The following is a 20,660-nucleotide window of genomic DNA, read 5'->3' as shown; positions in this document are numbered from 1 at the left end:
GTGACCTCCTCTGCCACCTCGAGCCAGGCCTTCATGGTGGCAGAGGCAGGCTGCTTCCTCCCGTCTGCCGGGGGGAAGATCTCTGTCCTCCCCCTCCTCCTCACCCCATCCAGTAGGACCTGAAGTGAGGCATCATTAAACCTGGGAGCAGCCTTCCCCCTGCAGGATCAGCCAGTGGAGGACTGCCCCTTTAAATAGGGCTCCTCCAGCTGGCAGTGCAGGAAGAAGTTCAATGCATTGACATGAGGGTCAAGGTGAGTGAGGTCAACTGTCAAGTGGCATCTCCTACCAACTGCACCACTCACTACACCCCCCCATCACCAACATACCAACAAACTCTTTCCATCAGTACTCAACTCTTCCAATCAGATGCTTCCTCTCACCCTTACACATTACCACTGTTTCAAGCCGCCCACCCACAACTCACAGGCCACACACACTGGCAGCTATTCAACCATGACAGCCACATCACCCAGACACACGTCCCGCTTTCTTGCAGTAGAAGGTGACTCATATCAGGAGGCAGCAAGTGGCAGTAGCATCTAGCCCCTCGAGCTTGTTCCACCATTCAATAAGATCATGGTGGACCTGTGACCTAACTCCATATACCTGCCTTAGCCCCATATCCTTTAATACCCTTGGTTCACAGAAATCTCAGATTTAACATTCACAAGTGAGCTAGCATCAACTGCCATCTGCAGAAGAGCGTTCCAAATGTCTCCCACCCTTTGCATGCAGAAGCATTTCCTAACTTCACTCCTGCACATAGCTCTAAATGTTAGGCTATGTCCCCATGTCCTAGTATTCAAGTCTAGGAGACCTCCAAAAAGAGTTACAAATGTCTCGGCAGCCAGAAGCAATAATCCAGTCACTAACCTGTATATCCTGCATGGCCCCTTTAAATAGCGCTGGTGGGGGTCCTCCAGGCACTCTAAGACACGTTCAGATGGTCCGGGTTAAGACTGTGCGTTGAGTTGAGCGTTAAGTCCCAAAATGGTGTCTATCACTTTAAATCAGCGTTGCACACTGATTGAAGCCATTCTCTCCCTACTTTACATGATTCCAGCGTTCGTTATCTGCGCCTGCGCTAACTCCTATACCAAGATGGCGTCAGGCACACGTCACACAGGAAACGTGCCTGCGCATCCAAGATGCCATCTTGGATGTTGGAGAGGCCGTGTAGCGCCAAAAGAACGGGCGCTACACGGCCCAATTTAGCGCCCTTAGTGTGTTATCTAGAAATTTACTACCCTAGATATGAATTATAATCTGCTCTGTTTAATAAGGCAAGACAGAGAGAAGGTTGCAAATAGCACACTGTAATCACCTGATCATCTTCCCTTGCTCATGCGATAAGATGGTTCAAGTGACTGTTGCATGATCTGTTCCAATCCAAGATGGTTGCCAGTGACACATTAATTTGCTCTTGCAGTTGGTTTAAAACTGTTCACTTGACCATCACCAAATATCGAATCAAATGTGATGCTGCAGTATTTATATACTTTTAAATAAGGTGATAAACAGCGATGTAACAGATAGGTGGACAGAATGCCCTATCACTGTTATTTTAACACTCGTGGCATAGCATGATTTTAAATGTAACACTGAATGGAAAATTTAGGCTAGGGTGAGTCTATTTTCAGCTTCAATGATACTTCAGCCAAGACACGGTGAAGTCTGTTGCAGTTAGAAGTTTTGCTTTAATGCACTAGGTGTAATAATATTGTAAATCCACTCATAATAAACTGGTTTACAGTTTGATTATATATTATGGGAAATAAACGGTGGGAAGCCCATAAAAGCAAGCTTGAGTCATTCATTAGCATGATATGAAAACAGAGTTAAGCATTGGGACTGAAAGTCATTCTAGGAAATTTGTTATTAAAGCAGGCCTAGTAATAGCAGTGAGTGGCTATCAGATGTGAGAACTTGTACAACTCAACCTAAGTGAGCCAGATCACCTGATAGAGGGGGCCATCTTAGGGTATGGGTCACCATTATTTGTAGCACCTTCCCAGTGAAGTGGGGATGCCACCGAGATACGGGTCCAAATCTCGTTGGAGCAGAGCATCTCACGGCATGCGCCATTAGTTAGACTTTTTCCTGCACCCAAGAATTTCCTGCTCAAGAATTTTTTGCGCCGTAATTTGCTGGAAGTACGAGCCGAGAACGATGCAGTGAGGGCAATGGGACATCTGGGACCTTAGTGAAAGATGGGCTCAGCAGTCTGTCTCCTCAACCAATGAGATTTAAAGATTGAGAAAGGAACAGAGGAACGACAGAGAAGGAAATAAGGCGAATTAGCATCAAATCAGGTACAGAAAGAGAAATAAAGAGAGGGAAAGAAAGATTGGATTAAGAGAGAAAGAGAAATGAGACAGCAAGGAAAAGTTAAAAGGAAAATTTTAAATTTGACATTTTTAAAATCTCTAACAACAATTTACTACCTGAAGGAATGAGACTCAACAGTGTAAATTGTTCCCTTTCTGGGCTGGAGAGATTGATTGGCATTGCACCAACAATTATCACATTGTTAAAAGGGGACTATGAGCCCTAACTTTCTGCAGCGAGTTTAATGGGGATTAATGTGCAAATCCAGCAAGTTCTTAAAAATAACGGAGGCCAAGGGTATCTGGACTGGGGACTGGAAGATGATCAGAAGCAGAGAACTCCAGCAAGACCAGAAATACTGGTTCCTGTATTGCCAAAGTTCTGCAGCTGGTATCAGGCTCCAGAAATACCTTTTATGTATTTTTAAAAATTGGGCTTCTAATCTGGAGAGGTCCATTACAAAACCATGAAGCTTGAGCAATGTATAATGTTATCTGAAGCCCAAGATGAGATTCATATTTAGCATTAATATTCTTAGAATGAAATTTTAACGTGAAGTTCCATGGGTGGGTTTGCTACATGTTTGGCTGGCAGTGGAACTAATGGGTGACATTGATGTGTTCCCTACATGATTAATGATTGTTGCATTATCACTGCAGTTTCATTGAATCGTTCCCAACAGTTGATTAGCAGGAAATAATACTGCCAGGAAATATTACAATCAATTAGTTGTCACTGCCCTGAATAGCAGTATGTATTTCATAGTTGGATTTGCTCAGAAGTATCATGAAAAAGTCTTGAACACACGTTTAAAAAGTCAACGCAAAATTTTTATTCTGCTCTCTCTGTTACTGTAAATGTGGATAGTGTGACATCATATCTATTTTGTGACCCAGGGTGAGAAAGGTAAAGAGGGGACCCCTGGATCACCAGGCCCACAGGTAATCAATGAAATGTTTGCACTCGCAGAATATAAAGTACATATGTAATCATTTGCAAATGTAATTACACTTTCATCCAAGTATTTCATCAGTAACTTGCTGTGTTTAAATTTCCTCAGGGAGCTATTGGTGCTAAAGGAGGAAAAGGAGAGGTAAATGTCTGCACGATAACAAAACTAGAGTTGAATTATTATTTATTTTGCTTCCTGGATACCTTTTTGCCAAAACAGCTCTCCCTTACCAACCCAGTAATATAGGGTTAGATGTTCCCTCCGAGCAGACTTCAGGCAGCCAGCCGGCCACCCAATAGTCCCGGCAGGAGGCGTCTGGACCATTTTGGGGGCCAAGCTTCATTAGCATTCAGCTGGTGGGCTGCGAGCAGAGAACGGGCGCCCCAGGGCGGCCCACCCACTCCAGGCCGCCTCAATATTGGACGGCCCGGCCAGCATCTGGGCCGCAAGAAGGTAGGTCTGTGGGAGAGGCCTCTCACGGGAGGGGGAGGGGGAGGGGCCCAGAGCGGCAGCGGCCCGGGCTAGTTTTCTGAAGCACTCCTGCTCCTCCCAGCCCTGCAAAAATAATAAACACAAACTTACCTGTCAGCTCCTCCTCGGCTGGCCCGCAGGCTGATACTGGGTGGAGCATGCGCCCTTATGATGGGAGGGGGCAGGATAGATGGAAACAGACTTTTTCCAGTGGTTGAAGGGTCTCGAGCGAGGGGACATAGATAAAAGATTAAATGTGGGCAGGAGAAACCTGTTTACACAGAGGGTTGTGAGACTATGGAATGCACAACTGGAGTTAGTGTTTGAAGCAGAGACTGTGTCAACATTTAAGAATAGGTTAGGTAAGGCATTGAAGCAAAAGAGGATAAAGGGATATGGGAACAGGGTAGGCACATGGGATTAGGACTGCAGGAGGATAAACACCAACCATGGACTGGTTGGGGGGGTGGGGGGAATATCCTGTTTCTATATAATTTTGTGTAAATCGCTTGAGGGTTTACAACTGAGAGAAGTTAGGGAAGAAATAACGGAGGCTCTTCCTGAGATTTTCCAAAATTCTGCAGAAAGGAAAATTATATCAGAGGACTGGAGGTGGCAAATGTGACAACTCCTCTTCAAAAAAGGAGAAGGGGTCGGCCAGAAAATTATAGGAGTACTTCAGTTGTTGTTAAACTGCGAGGCCATGCAGAAGACAGATAAAAGAAATCCGGTGGATTTGGTTTATATGGATTTTCAAAAAGTATTCGATAAGTACCACATAAGAGAGGCAAAGGTGATGGCACATGGGATTAAAGGGAATGTAGTCACATGGATAGAGATGCTAGGAGGAAGAATGGATAAGGGTGAAAGAAAGTTTATTGGACTGGAAAGGCACACAGAGGTCTGTACTCAGGCCATTCTTGTTCACTGTATACATAAATGATTCCGACTTAGGAATTAAGGGAAAATATTGCCATTTGCTGATGAAACCAAATTATGACCAGAATTGTGAAAGACCGAAGGACGTATTTAGGCTAGCAGGATGGGCAGATGGGTGGCAGATGCAGTTCAATATAGAAAAATGTGAAATAATATATTTGAAAGTAAGAGTAGGAAAAATAAATATACCTTGAATGGTAAGATTTTACATGGAATATCAGGGACCTTGATATGTAAATACTCAAGTCATTAAAGGTGACAGCACAAGTAGATAAAGCCATAAAAAAAAACAAAATTCTTCATTTTGTATCTAGCGTACATAGAATACCAAAAGAAGGAGGCAGTGTTAAAGTGTGCAAGAGCTTAGTGAGGCTGCATTGTAGGAAGGATAAAAAAAAAGCAATGAAAAAGATGCAACACACAATTTCACTGGGATGAAGAGTTATAGTTACGAAAAGAGATAAGAAATTAGAGCTTTTTTGACACAGCTGAGAAGGTTCAGAGGTGACTTGTTAGAGGTCCTCAAGGATCTGAAAGGTTATAATAAGGTAAATAGTGATAGATTGTTTCTATCAGTCAATGGAATGGTAACAAGAGGGCACATATTTAAGATAATCACAAAAAGAGGTTAGAAAAAATGCCTTTATAGAGAAAGTAGTAAGATTGTGTGATTCTTTTCACAAACCTTTGTTGAAGCAGAATCTGTAATGAATTCTTCTAATTGGAAATTTGTTGCTTGAAAAAGAGGAATATTAAAGGATACGGAGAGCGAGTAAGAGAGTGGGAATAGCCTAGATGGCTCATGTAGTACAGACACGATTTCAGAATAGCCTGTTTTTTGTGCAATAACTTTCCATGATTCTAGGATATATATCTTTACATGTAATATATACTTTTTTCTTTTTTTTGTTACTTAGAAAGGTAATATGGGACCATCCGGTGAGAGGGGAACTGAAGGCAAGAATGGAGAACCCGGTCTAATGGGCCCAATAGGACCACGTGGATCGTCAGGTCAGGAAGGCCCGTATGGACTGCCTGGTGTTCCTGGACTTCCTGGGAAACCTGTAAGTGATACTGGAATACCGCTCCTGTGATTTGTTTTTGATGTATATAATGAATGCCTATGATATTGTACGTTAACTCACATTTGTTCCAATTAGGCAAAGCCCGTCACGGATGAACATGTAATGAAACTCTGCAATGACATGCTCCGCAGTGAGTACTGATAATCACAGTTTCACTTTTTCAAACAGTGCTGATATACCTTGCACGATGTGAATACAATATTTTACCAAAAACATAGTGCACTATTTCCAAATAATGACAAACCACTGCAACATAGATTTCGATAAGTTTTGTTGAACATTTCTGGTCATTTTTAAAATTATGAACTAGGCGCCCTACGCATCAAAACGAAAAGCAGTGCACCGAAAACAAAAGGGTTAACCATAACCACCTTTAATTCTGTATCGAAAACAATACCCACACGAGCTGGCATGGTGGCACAGTGCATTGGATCACTAGCCTGTGGTACCACATGTTGGTGTAGATGCTGCTTCACTGCTCCTCGCTCCCCTGAGTTCAATAAACTGAGCAGAAGCGAGCTGCTCCCTCAGGGGGTGGGAGGTAAATTGATAGTGAGTCACCCGCATGCACCTCCTAGCAGCAGATTACATAGCAGTGTTGTCAGAAGCACAAAATCACATTGTCTACTTGTCCTTTTCCATTGAAAAATGGGGAGTGCCTTTGATCCAGTATTATAAATATACATGGCTCTAGTGTGGATTTGTGTTATGGTTTTTGTTAATTTTTAAAAAATAAAATATGTGCCCTCCGCTCCTGGAGACCCTGAATCGTGTTGGGGGTACTGATCCACGGGCACTGACATGTTCCCAGTACCTTACCCAAGTGGCCATTCCTCATGCCTGAGGAAAGACAGTGAGTGTTGGCAAATTATTCAATCATGGCGTTCATCACAACTGAGGTCAGTCCTGTCCTTGCTCATTGTCCATCACAGGAGCATTCCCTGCAGGAGCTACGGAGCAGCAATCAGGAGCTGGGACCCTGACTTATTATTGCCCTCCTTAAGCCAGTGGCACTAATTGTAGGACCCCACCACCACCTTTCTTGAAGTTTTTAGTCCGTAGAAAATGTCCGACCTATTAATACCGCTGCACTTTTGCACAATATCAACGTGCAGTGAGCTATTAAGGAGTGACCATTTTATGTTTTTCCTATTGTAACAGCTCAATTGCCATCACTACTTCAAAGCATGAGACCCAGTTGTCAATGCGAAGGAACTAAAGGAACACCTGGACAACCAGGAATACCAGGGCAGCAGGGACTGAGGGGATTACCTGGATACCCGGGCAGAACGGCCAGGCGAGGATACCGAGGCCTACCTGGTATGCCTGGACTACCAGGAATGAAAGGTACAATAAAGCGATGTTAATTCAGAAAATATTTCCTACAGGGCGTGTTTCAGAACACAAGTAGTTTTACACTGCTGGCTTTATAACCAGTCACCAATGAAAGTGAGTGCTTAGAGCAACCCTTCACTTACATTTGCCTGCCACACTTGGAGTGGTGACGCTGATTAACTTTCATGGAGAGCTTTTGTGGTAAAAAGCTGAAATACTTTTTTGTTCAGGTGTCGTAAACTAGAGAGCGCCATTGTTTTATTTTGTTTCAAAGGAACACTGGCCTAGAAATTCGATGACACGCGTTCGTTTTTCAGGTGCAAAACTGGTCCTAAGCCTCCAATATGGCGGACGGGTGTGCACGTGCACCATCATATTGGTAATGACAGAAAAAGAGGCGTCCAAGGCTCGCACCTGAAACAGGCGTTAGGTCCTTTGTGTATGCAAATAGGGGGCCTATTGTGTGTTTCAGGACCCCCTCTTGAAGCTGTCGTCAGAATAACCAAGTCTACACATGTCTTAAAGGGACCTCTGGAGGCCACCATCAAAAAAGTACTTACCTGAATGTGGAGTCGGGAGGAGCAGGAATGCTCCTCCTGGCTCCACTGTAGTGCCACAGACAGTTGCCAGCCCCTGATCGGTCCCTTCACGATCTCGTCCCCCTCCCTCCCTCCTGATCTCGTCCCCCTCCCTCCCTCCTGATCTCGTCCCCCTCCCTCCCTCCCGATCTCGTTCCCCTCCCTCTCTCCCGATTGCTCCCTCCTTCCTCCGTCCAGATCGCTTTACCCTCCCTCCCGATCGCTCCCTCCCTCCCGATCGCTCCCTCCCTCCCGATCGCTCCCCGCTCCCGATCGCTCCCTCCCCCCCGATCGCTCCCCGCTCCCGATCGCTCCCTCCCACCCGATCGCTCCCCGCTCCCGATCGCTCCCTCCCTCCCGATCGCTCCCTCCCTCCCGATCGCTCCCCGCTCCCTCCCGCCCGATCGCTCCCCGCTCCCTCCCTCCCGATCGCTCCCTCCCTCCCGATCGCTCCCCGCTCCCTCCATCCCGATCGCTCCCCGCTCCCTCCCTCCCGATCGCTCCCCGCTCCCTCCCTCCCGATCGCTCCCCGCTCCCTCCCTCCCGATCGCTCCCCTCTCCCTCCCTCCCGATCGCTCCCCGCTCCCTCCCTCCCGATCGCTCCACGTTCCCTCCCTCCCGATCGCTTTCCCCTCCTGCCCTCCCGATCGCTGCCCCCTCCTGCCCTCCCGATCGCTGCCCCCTCCCTCTCTCTCCCCCTCCCTCTCTCTCTCCCTCCCTCTCTCTCTCCCTCCCTCTCTCCCTCCCTCCAACTCTCTCTCCCTCCCTCTCTCTCTCTCTCTCCCTCCCTCTCTCTCCCTCCCTCCCGATCTCTTCCCCCTCCCTCCCTCCCGATCTCTTCCCCCTCCCTCCCTCCCGATCATCTCCCCCTCCCTCCCTACCGATCTCTTCCCCCTCCCTCCCTCCCGATCGCTCCCTCCTCCCTCCCTCCCGATCCCTCCCTCCCGATCGCTCCCCCCGCCCTCCTTCCCGATCTCTTCCCCCACCCTCCGTCCCGATCGCTCCCCCCTCCCTCCCTCCCGATCTCTTCCCCCTCCCTCCCTCCTTCCCGATCGTTCTCTTCCCCCTCCCTCCCTCCCGATCTCTTCCCCCTCCCTCCCTCCCGATCTCTTCCCCCTCCCTCCCTCCCGATCATCCCCCCCTCCCTCCCTACCGATCTCTTCCCCCTCCCTCCCTCCCGATCGCTCCCTCCTCCCTCCCTCCCGATCCCTCCCTCCCGATCGCTCCCCCCGCCCTCCTTCCCGATCTCTTCCCCCACCCTCCGTCCCGATCGCTCCCCCCTCCCTCTCTCCCGATCGTTTTCCCCTCCCACCCTCCCTCCAGATCGCTCCCCCCGCCCTTCCTCCCGATAGCTGCCCCCCCCTCCCTCCCTCCCGAATCGCTCCCCCCTCCCTCCCTCCCGAATCGCTCCCCCCTCCCTCCCTCCCGAATCGCTCCCCCCTCCCTCCCTCCCGATCGCTTCCCCGTCCCTCCCTCCCTCTCGATCTCTTCCCCCTCCCTCCCTCCCGATCACTTCCCCCTCTCTCCCAGGACTCAGAGGCCTGATATTGAAATTCCCGTCCCCGTTGATCTGCCTGTGGACACTGAGCAGGCGTCTGTAGCTCACCGGTCCCATAATTGAGGCCCGAGGCCCAATATCGGGTGTGCCTCGGACCTGCCCGTTCTGACGCAGGGATTGTTCAAATTTCTAGGCCACTGTCTTCCTTAAAAACTTGTGCAGGAAATACAGTGCAGCCTGAATATTCAGTTGGTAGGCTACAGGCAGGTGCATATAATCATCCCCCCACGACCTGCCCTCAAGCAGCATCCTCAATTCCTTCCTCCTTCTCCTCGTCCTCCAAACAAGCCAAATGCAGAGGGATTCCTAGAAGGACCTCCAAAGAACAAATTGCTGGGCTACTTGCAACCGTGGGTCCATAAAATCCCTCCTGAAGACCTCCTTCACACACAAAAGTTCTAGATAGAATCGCTGTGTAAGGTCAGTCAAATCTCAAATTTTGATGATATGTCCCAAAGACTAGGGAAAAAGAAGTACTTTTCTCAATTTTTAACATTAGCTGTTAGACGATGAATTGTTCAACTGACTACATGGAAAAAGAATATTTTCTTTTGGGCTAAATGAGTCCAAAGGGGTACGTGAGTTTTCATTACTCCTGACAAATTGCTATAATTTTGTCATGTAGGAAGTACATTCAGGCAAGTAAATTAGATGTAATCAATACGGTACTGGGCGACCAAATTTTGAAAGTTATCACAGTGCACTGAAGTTGAAATGTTATTTTATGTAATTAATTTTTTCTGCTATAGCTTGTATGCAGCAGTCTTAATACTTATCAACGTTTCTAGGTGACCAGGGACTGAAAGGAGCGAAAGGCATGAATGGCGAAGAGCATCCAGGGTTACCTGGCGCACCTGGCCAAGCAGGTAAGATATAGAAAAACTTACAACTTCAAAACGATACAGATAATGTGACAGAGTGTGTTAGTGTTCCAGCGTACTGCATCAAATGGTGAAATGAAGTCTGATTTTCCTCACAGTGAAAAACTCCTAATCTCAGAAGTGCTACCGCAGCAACGTATCCAGGCAGCTCTCCACACAAACATAGAAGCGAAATCGGAAAGTCAGTCCCTCTTAGCATCCAGCTATAAAGTGAATACTGGCAGTCTTTGAAACAGGTCCGTCTTGCGGTTCTCTCAGGGTGCATTCACACTATGACTGTAGTTCCGGTGCTGCAGTTATAGTGTCAACGCACTGAAGTCAGGGCCCAATCTAACATTCGAGTGAAGGGTAACCTTCACTTCACTTCGCTCAGGAGCCAGTTTGGGCCTTAATGGCCAATTTCCGTAGGGTCCCGCTAAATACACCCTCGACGAGTTTAGTATTGGTGGGAAGCAGAAATCACTGAAGCTACCCTTGCAGTGTGAGTGCGCTGTCAGTCAGGAATTGGCGGATGGCATCAGGAAACATAAGTGAGAGTTTGAAAGTAAAATGGATTTAAAAGAAAAAAAAAAGTAGTGTATGGAATTTAACAGGACAATTTATTCAATCAGTTCAAATCTTCCCAAATATTTCTGAGGTGACAGGTTTTTCCTCAGGTGGTGAATGGATTGCCAGGATACAGTTTTCAGCCTCCGCTGAGGATAAAACTGTTATTATATTTCTGTTCTGTTTCTGTGAAATATTTAAGAATATTTTGTGACTGACGGTGTATTATAACATTCAGAAAAATGATTTATGCATCTGTTCCTAGAAATTTGTTTTGGGTTAAAGGAACTTAAAACTATCAAGCGGTATCTCCTGCACACTGATCTCAAAATCCTCGAGATATGTGTCTTACTACTATAATTGGGTAGTAAGTCAGTATTTTCATCCTTAGTGGAATAGTCATAGAAAATGATAATTTACTAATTCTACTTTTTTTTCCTTCCTCTTCAATTATTCCCCTTTTATCCTTTAAAGTCTAATCTCCTCAGGACCACTCCTTTATGGAAAACAGCTGTTTGATTATTGTGATTAACCTTATTTGCTATTTTCATCTCTATTGCCCTCTTTGCACTATTGTTTAGCCTGACTCCTTGCTAGGGTTCAGTTGCACAGCATTCCCCAAGTACTTTATTTACCCTAGCGACCATTTTTCACGCATGACCTTGACAGGGAGTGGTGGCACATTATTCCCCTAATGGCATAGCAGCCAAACTCAATCCTGCACCCAGTCGAAACCCACACATTCCCACTTCCACCAGGGGTCGCCAATTTGCAATTAGGAGAAGGAACACTGGCTGATTACCCCACCTCCTAACCTGGAGCACTAAGGCCAATTGTAACTTTTCTACTGCTACCGCCACTGAGTTTAGCTCAGCACAGACTGGGGTTTGAATTTTCCTGCTCTCTTTGGCTCATCTACTCAGTGGATAAACTCACCTTTGAAAGAGACAAAAATTGTATTCTGACTAGTGGTGTGATGTGGTATTGCACCTGTTAGATGAAGATTTCAAGTTTAATTATTCTCAAACATCCACAGCATGACACGTCAGCCTTGTGGAGTATTTTCTATGCTGAGGTTTTAGTCCAACTTTTATATAAAAGATATATCCCCATCTCACTCCCACTCTGACCTCTCTGTCCTCTGCAACGCAGAGACCAAACGCAGACTGAGTGATCGCTTTGCTGAACACCTCCGCTCTGTCCGCAAACGTGACTCTGACCTGCCGGTCACTCGCCATTTTAATTCCCCGTCCCACTCCTACTCTGATCTCCCTGTCCTCGGCCTCTTAGACTTTTCCAGTGAAGCCCAACGGAAGCTCGAGGAGCAGCACCTCATCTTTCGATGAGGCACTTTACAACCTTCCGGACTCAACACTGATTTCAATAACTTCAGATCATAACCACTGCTCCCATTTTTTCGGTCAGCAGCTGCTGGTAATGGTTCTGCCCCATTTACAGCTACTCCTGATATATCTTATGTTTCTTAAACAGTCCCATTACCACCTTCCTTGCCTTTTGTCATTTAATCACTCCTGCCCTCCACCCTATCACAGACCTCCCCTTTTGTTCTTTCCTCCCCTCCCTCCCCCTTCCCCCTTTCCCTGGCTCTGCACTTGCTCAAAAACTTTAACTCTTTTAACATCTTCCAGTTCTGATGAAAGGTCTTCGACCTGAAACGTTGACTCTGTTTCTTTCTCCACAGATGCTGCCTGACTTGCTGAGCTTCTCCAGCATTTCCTGTTTTTATTTATATAAAAGAGATATTTCCCTCTCTGTCTCAGTAGATATGTTGATGGGGTTAAATGAAGAAGGGTGGGAGGAGGTTCATCTGGAGCATAAGCACCAGCATGGCCCTGTTGGGCCGAATGGCCTGTTTCTGAGCTGTACATTCTATGTAATTCTGTGTAGTTCAGAAGAAGTGGAATTTGAAGGTTAATCCATGGCTTGGGGGAAGGAAGATCCATACTAAACCAAAGGACCAGAAGTTGCTGATTGACAAATGAAGGATGCTTCATTTGCAGTTGATTGCATATTTCAGATTTATTTTCTCTTCTGCTTCAGGTTCCTTTTTCCACTGTGCCACAATACATTCCCTAAATACAATCATTTTACCAGAATTTTAAAAAAAACAATCTGTTGCCAGACAGAATCCAAAAGATGCAGTGCAGCCATTCAGCAAATTTCTTTTATCAGGGCTGTTTGCATTTCCAATGTTTCGGCAGAATTCCTGCCCAGCAACACTTTGGCACATTACATTCAACGGTTAAAGAGAAACTCCTTGGAATCCTGACTTAAAGGGACAGTAGGAAAATATTTTTGAAGTGTTGCTTTTGCATTTTTTGTTATTTTTCAGTTAGTGTTCTGCCGTATGGATTAATGTATTTTCAGCTTTTGTTTCCAGTATTAATTTTTTTTCAAATTTTAGCTAATGTTTATTGTATTTTTCCTGTATTTCATGCCTCATACCATGGAGGAAATGGTAATGTAACGAGTGATGCAGTTCAATCATTAACAACATCACAGAGAAACTTACAGCACCTCCCAAACCCGCGACCTCTACCACCTAGCAGGCACATGGGAACAACACCACCTGCACGTTCCCCTCCAAGTCACACACCATCCCGACTTGGAAATATATCGCCGTTCCTTCATCGTCACTGGGTCAAAATCCTGGAACTCCCTTCCCAACAGCACTGTGGGAGAACCTTCACCACACGGACTGCAGCGGTTCAAGAAGGCGGCTCATCACCACCTTCTCAAGGGCAATTAGGGATGGGCAATAAATGCTGGCCTTGCCAGCGATGCCCACATCCCATGAATGAATAAAAAAAAACTCTTTACAAGAGTGATGCAGAAGAAGAAAATACTTAAAGGAGACAAGATCTGTAAAATGTCTCCCACAGTATAAGTGTCCATATCATCCAAGGGTCCTCTACTGCACCTAACTGGAAGCCATACCAAGTGTCGTGTCTTTTGTTGAAACACTGTTACCTTACTGCTTGGGAGTATTTACCCCATCAAAGTATTTCATGTTTTAAGTGGTATAAAATGAAATAAGGCATGACAGAGAAATCAGAAGGTACCACAGCTGGATTGGACACACTCACCATGATATCATAAACCATATCTGCAGGCCCTGGGATACCTACCTATTATGACTGTGGGAATTAGTTCCATAGGTTTAGAGTCAGCAGGGAACCAGTTGGTGAATTGTACCATCGGTTGCAAAGACATCTGCAATCAAACTACACTATAGGTTTGGCAACGTCAGGCAAAGTCACCAATGCCAATAACTTTTGTAGCTCTGCCTCCTTCCGATCTAGCATTGGCATCATCTGCACTATCAGTCAATGTACTACCCACAGATTATATGGATGTATGGAACAACTGGCTGAGGTATCATAAGCATAGCCAGCTATTTCATCTTCTTTCCTATTGACTTTTTTTTTCATTCGTTCATGGGATGTGGACGTTGCTGGCAAGACCGGCATTTATTGCCCATCCCTAATTGCCCTCGAGAAGGTGGTGGTGAGCCGCCTTCTTGAACCACTGCAGTCCGTGTAGTGAAGATTCTCCCACAGTGCTGTTAGGAAGGGAGTTCCAGGATTTTGACCCAGCGACAATGAAGGAACGGCGATATATTTCCAAGTCGGGATGGTGTGTGACTTGGAGGGGAATGTGCAGGTGGTGTTGTTCCCGTGTACCTGCTGCCCTTGTCCATCTAGGTGGTAGAGGTCGCGGGTTTGGGAGGTGCTGTCAAAGAAGCCTTGGCGAGTTGCTGCAGTGCATCCTGTGGATGGTACACACTGCAGCCAGAGTGCACCGGTGGTGAAGGGAGTGAATGTTTAGGGTGGTGGATGAGGTGCCAATCAAGTGGGCTGCTTTGTCCTGGATGGTGTCGAGCTTCTTGAGTGTTGTTGGAGCTGCACTCATCCAGGCAAGTGGAGAGTATTCCATCACACTCCTGACTTGTGCCTTGTAGATGGTGGAAAGGCTTTGGGGAGTCAGGAGGGGAGTCACTTGCCACAGAATACCCAGCCTCTGACCTGCTCTTGTAGCCACAGTATTTATGTGGCTGATCCAGTTTCTGGTCAATGGTGACCCCCAGGATGTCGATGGTGGGGGATTCGGCGATGGTAATGCCGTTGAATGTCAAGGGGAGGTGGTTAGATTCTCTCTTGTTGGAGATGGTCATTGCCTGGCACTTGTCTGACGCAAATGTTACTTGCCACTTATGAGCCCAAGCCTGGATGTTGTCCAGGTCTTGCTGTATGCAGGCACAGACTGCTTCATTATTTGAGAGGTTGCGAATGGAACTGAACACTGTGCAATCATCAGTGAACATCCCCACTTCTAACCTTATGATGGAGGGAAGGTCATTGATGAAGCAGCTGAAGATGGTTGGGCCTAGGACACTGCCCTGAGGAACTCCTGCAACAATGTCCTGGGGCTGAGATGATTGGCCTCCAACAACCACTACCATCTTCCTTTGTGCTAGGTATGACTCCAGCCACTGAAGAGTTTTCCCCCTGATTCCTATTGACTTCAATTTTACGAGGGCTCCTTGGTGCCACACTCTGTCAAATGCTGCCCTGATGTCAAGGGCAGTTACTCTCACCTCTGGAATTCAGTTCTTTTGTCCATGTTTGGACCAAGGCTATAATGAGGTCTGGAGCCGAGTGGTCCTGGCAGAACCCAAACTGAGCATCAGTGAGCAGGTTGTTGGTGAGTAAGTGCCGCTTGATAGCACTGTCGATGACACCTTCCATCACTTTGCTGATGATTGAGAGTAGACTGATGGGGCGGTAATTGGCCGGATTGGATTTGTCCTGCTTTTTGTGGACAGGACATACCTGGGCAATTTTCCACATTGTTGGGTGGATGCCAGTGTTGTAGCTGTACTGGAACAGCTTGGCTAGAGGCGCAGCTAGTTCTGGAGCACAAGACTTCAGCACTACAGCCAGGATGTTGTCGGGGCCCATAGCCTTTGCTGTATCCAGTGCACTCAGCCATTTCTTGATATCACGTGGAGTGAATCGAATTGGCCGAAGACTGGCTTCCGTGATGGTGGAGATATGGGGAGGAGGCCGAGATGGATCATCTACTCGGCACTTCTGGCTGAAGATGGTTACAAACGCTTCAGCCTTGTCTTTTGCACTGACGTGCTGGACTCTGCCATCATTGAGGATAGGGATGTTTAGAGAGCCTCCTTCTCCCGTTAGTTGTTTAATTGTCCACCACCATTCACGACTGGATGTGGCAGGACTGCAGAGCTTTGATCTGATCCATTGGTTGTGGAATCGCTTAGCTCTGTCTATAGCATGTTGCTTCCGCTGTTTAGCATGAATGTAGTCCTGAGTTGTAGCTTCACCAGGTTGGCACCTCATTTTTAGGTACGCCTGGTGCTGCTCCTGGCATGCTCTTCTACACTCCTCATTCAACCAGGGTTGATCCCCTGGCTTGTTGGTAATGGTAGAGTGAGGAATATGCCGGGCCATGAGGTTACAGATTGTGCTGGAATACAATTCTGCTGCTGCTGATGGCCCACAGCGCCTCATGGATGCCCAGTTTTAAGCTGCTAGATCTGTTCTGAATCTATCCCATTTAGCACGGTGATAGTGCCACATAACATGATGGATGGTGTCCTCAGTGCCAAGACGGGACTTCGTCTCCACGAGGACTGTGCGGTGGTCACTCCTACCAATGCTGTCATGGACAGGTGCATCTGCGACTGGTAGATTGGTGAGGATGAGGTCAAGTCGGTATTTCCCTCCTGTTGGTTTGTTCACCACCTGCTGCAGGCCCAGTCTGGCAGCTATGTCCTTCAGGACTCAGCCAGGTATGGTGCTACCGAGCCACTCTTGGTGATGGACATTGAAGTCCCCCACCCAGAGTACATTCTGTGCCCTTGCTACCGTCAGTGCTTCCTCCAAGTTGTGCTCAACATAGAGGAGGACTGATTCATCAGCTGAGGGAGGACGGTAGGTGGTAATCAGCAGGAGGTTTTCTTGCCCATGTTTGACCTGATGCCATGAGATTTCATGGGGTCCGGAGTCAATGTTGAGGACTCCAAGGGCTACTCCCTCCTGACTGTATATCACTGTACCGCCACCTCTGGTGGGTGTGCCCTGCCGTTGGGACAGGACATACCCAGGGATGGTGATGGAAGAGTCTGGGACGTTGGCTGAAAGGTATGATTCTGTGCGTATGGCTATGTCAGGCTGTTGCTTGACTCGTCTGTGGGACAGCTCTCCCAATTTTGGCACAAGTCCCCAGATGTTCGTGAGGAGGACTTTGCAGGGTCGACCGGGCTTGGTTTGCTGTGTCCGGTGCCTAGTGGTCCGATGCCGGGTGGTCCGTCCGGTTTTATTCTTATTATGACTGTTCGTAGCAAGATTTTACAACTGAATGGCTTGCTAGGCCATTTCAGAGGGCAATTAAGAATCAACCACATTGCTGTGGGTCTGGAGTCCCATATAGGCCAGACCGGGTAAGGACGGCAGGTTTCTTTCCCTAAAAAGGGCATATAGTGAACCAGATGGGTTTTTACGACAATCCGGTAGTTTCATGGCCACCATTACTGATACTAGTTTTTTTTTTAGTCTAGATTTTTATTTAATTAATTGAATTTAAATTCCCCAATTGCCATGGTGGCATTTGAATTTATGACTCTGGATTGTTAGTCCAGGCTTCTGGATTACTAGTCCCGTAACATAACCACTATGCCACCATACCCAGCTAGCCGCAGGAGCATGACATGGCTACCCAATGTCACTATACTGCACATTGGCTGTGCATATCGAAATATCAGCACGGAGGATAGCAAGTCCTTTACGCAGCGCACCTGATTATCCATCCGTTAACTGGCCAAAGACTGCATAATGGGCAGGGTATCTTCTGTGTGCAACTGTGTGTACCAGGAGCACAAAAAACAGAAAATTAGCCCTTTCATGTCTGCCATACATTATACAACCGGTATTGATAACTTAACATTTGTTTGTAATTCTAGGTCTACCAGGACTTCCAGGTCCCACTGGGCATGGATTGCCAGGAGTCGATGGGGAACCAGGAAGAAGTGGAGCACCTGGCAGTCCGGGGAAGCGTGGACCACCAGGATCGCCTGGAGTGTGCGATATATCCAGCTGTTATAATACCTATAACATTGGCCGAAATCCTTTTAACAAAGGACCAAACTTCTGAGGTTCAGTGTCTGAGAGCTGAATCCTATCACATCATCTCGTGTCACTTTTACTTGCTGCCAAATAGGAGGAACTGTTTCTCAGGAAAAAATAAATTGACACTTCAACAATTAGCTAATTATTACAGGTTTCAGTCTGTTATCTTGGTTTGCTACTGATTTTGGAATATTTCAATATAAACATTTTAAACACACGGCGTGCTGTGCATGTATGTTTATCCCCTACTATTTTTTAAATAAATTTTGATAACAGCTTTATTATTGTATGTGTCGATAGTTCTTGGAGAGAGAAAAAAAGATTTTGTAATACACAGACTTACAGGGGTTAATTTCCAACTTGGCTGCCTGAGCAGTAACCCGATCGGTCGCCTGTTGTAGAACCCGCCCGATTTTCATCCCATTGAATTCAATGGGAGGAATATTGGTCAGGTGACTCACTCCGTTAAGGTTACCGTCCAGGCAGAGAAGCTGAAAGTAACGCCCATAGTCTTGATCGTTGACAGTCTCTGGTATTTTGTATTCACTTGAGTTTATCAATCCACTCTCGCACCCATTAATTCCTGCAAAATGATTCTTTTGCTTTCTAAGCTGTACAAATCTGCCACTATCCTAAAGGGCTCATTTGATAAATGCACCATGCGTTTTGTTGCTAACCATATAGCATATTAACCCACAGAAGGTCCCAGGTTTAATCCTAGATCTGTGCTGAGTTTGCTAATGTCAACCAGGACAATAAATGAGGCACTGAAATTACCTTCAATACCCATAGGCTAGGCAGTGGAGAACATCAGGGTTCCTGTTTCTGCTTACTGTCCTGCTATCCTAGCTGGATAGTGAACGTGTGCATTTATCTCATGTAAGGAGAGGATTGGGCTCAACTGTGAGGTCCATTGGTTAAAACTCGCTGTCTAGGCTGAGGTATAAAGAAGGGGATTTGAAAAATGTACTGGAGGACTGACGATGTCCACTGACCCACCGTTGCAATTGACCGAACTACCAAATATAAACCTACCAGACCTCATTGTTCCAACCACAACGAAGGTTCATGGTTCCAGGAAGCATATTTTTCATCCAGTTCAGTGTGTCAGCGTACTTATTTCATGAGGCAAAGACTTGGGTCCATGTTTCACACTGAGCTGGTCCAAGTTCCTGTTCCTGGCCCACGCAAAAATCCAAAGGGTCGATTTTTAGGACATCTGCATAGGCGCAGAATAGGTTCAGTGGAATCATAAAATGAGGGGAGCAGACCCTGGACATGTTTTGCACACGATTCCTTCTGCCCACAATTTTCCATCCGGCTGCAATCTTGTATGCTACAATGTTTGCACACATTTCAAGTCATTGCCTATCAAAGCCCCAGAATGTAAGCAAAATAGTCAAATGAATACCTGAAGCAATTTTCTGATTGCTATACCAGGATTACACTGCTTCCCTACAAAGTCTATTCTGAAGCGGTACAAGGAAAGCTCTGTGTGCGATGGACCTCTTAAAGGGAACAAGCTTTGTATGTTTTTTGTTGTTGCCTATTTAGTATTGTTTCCTTTCACTTCATTTTTGCCTGGTTCTTTTTTTTGCTCTCTCCCTTCAGCCTTGGCTGCCAATGGGTTGAAATGCCTTTTAAACCTTCCTAAAGACTATAAGAATTTTGCCTACCCCAACCATTATGCCACCATTCGCCTTTAAATGATCCATTGCCTTTAAGTTTCGGCCAAATTGCAGTTTTCCAGTTTCCTCTATTAGTCTAGCCCCCTGTACAAGGTCAAAGCTGCACTGGGAGCTGTGAATAATTATTGAAACGAGCTGATCCAGGAAAACTGTGTGCAGTCATCTCATAGATTTGCACTTGAACTTAGCCAATTCTTGATTGAACTGGTCCAGGACTGAAAAATCTACCCTCTAGTCTCTCTCTTCTGATTTGGTCTCCAATGGGCCAACAGATGAGCAGAACCAGCGGATGGAACATAAACACAGAGCAAAGCACAGAGGCCAGTTTGGCATTGCTCTCTCAAAGTGTTTTAGTTATACCAGGAGGCTACATTTTTCAACACATACAGTACTATGCAGTTTCCATTGCCAGATTGCAAAAGATGATCGATAAGCATGTATTCTACAGGGGTAATTTTATAAAATTGTATTCCTGGTGCAGAGCTTTGCTGGGAAGGAGTGTATAACTGGAATTTGGACACATGCATTCCAATGATTTTCCATCCATTAATGTGTGTGTGTGTGTGTGTGTGTGTGAGAGAGAGAGAGAGAGAGAGCGAGCGAGCGATAGAAAAGAGACATCAATGTACTCTGTAGAACTATAATACCCAGACTATACTGACAACCAAGCAGAAGATTTATAAATAACATCTTTGAGGTACAGGTGCCAGAATAAGACAGCAAGGCTAAAAAAGATTTAATTTATTTCAACAACTTGCATTTATAGAGCAAATTTTTTTTAATTTTTTTTATTCGTTCACGGGATGTGGGCATCGCTGGCAAGGCCGGCATTTATTGCCCATCCCTAATTGCCCTCGAGAAGGTGGTGGTGAGCCGCCTTCTTGAACCGCTGCAGTCCGTGTGGTGACGGTTCTCCCACAGTGCTGTTAGGAAGGGAGTTCCAGGATTTTGACCCAGCGACAATGAAGGAACGGCGATATATTTCCAAGTCGGGATGGTGTGTGACTTGGAGGGGAACGTGCAGGTGGTGTTGTTCCCATGCGCCTGCTGCCCTTGTCCTTCTAGGTGGTAGAGGTCGCGGGTTTGGGAGGTGCTGTCGAAGAAGCCTTGGCGAGTTGCTG

At 46.4% G+C, this 20,660-nt stretch overlaps 1 protein-coding gene across 1 annotated transcript in view; it reads left to right on the top strand.

The window, feature by feature from the left end:
- LOC137308814 (collagen alpha-1(XXI) chain-like) overlaps positions 1 to 17,984 on the top strand; it is a 141,045-nt gene extending 123,061 nt beyond the window's left edge. The window contains exons 16-22 of the mRNA XM_067977287.1: positions 3,228 to 3,272; positions 3,392 to 3,424; positions 5,611 to 5,757; positions 5,854 to 5,908; positions 6,940 to 7,125; positions 10,038 to 10,115; positions 17,686 to 17,984. Of these exons, the coding sequence (XP_067833388.1) occupies positions 3,228 to 3,272; positions 3,392 to 3,424; positions 5,611 to 5,757; positions 5,854 to 5,908; positions 6,940 to 7,125; positions 10,038 to 10,115; positions 17,686 to 17,876 (735 nt within the window). The 3' untranslated portion in view covers positions 17,877 to 17,984. The remainder of the gene's footprint in view (positions 1 to 3,227; positions 3,273 to 3,391; positions 3,425 to 5,610; positions 5,758 to 5,853; positions 5,909 to 6,939; positions 7,126 to 10,037; positions 10,116 to 17,685) is intronic.
- The last annotated feature ends 2,676 nt before the right edge of the window (positions 17,985 to 20,660 follow it).

Source organism: Heptranchias perlo, chromosome 3, assembly GCF_035084215.1.
Source record: "Heptranchias perlo isolate sHepPer1 chromosome 3, sHepPer1.hap1, whole genome shotgun sequence".
NCBI classification, from domain to species: Eukaryota; Metazoa; Chordata; class Chondrichthyes; order Hexanchiformes; family Hexanchidae; genus Heptranchias; species Heptranchias perlo.
Note: the sequence above shows the minus strand (reverse complement) of the source record. Positions and strands in the feature narration are given on the sequence as shown.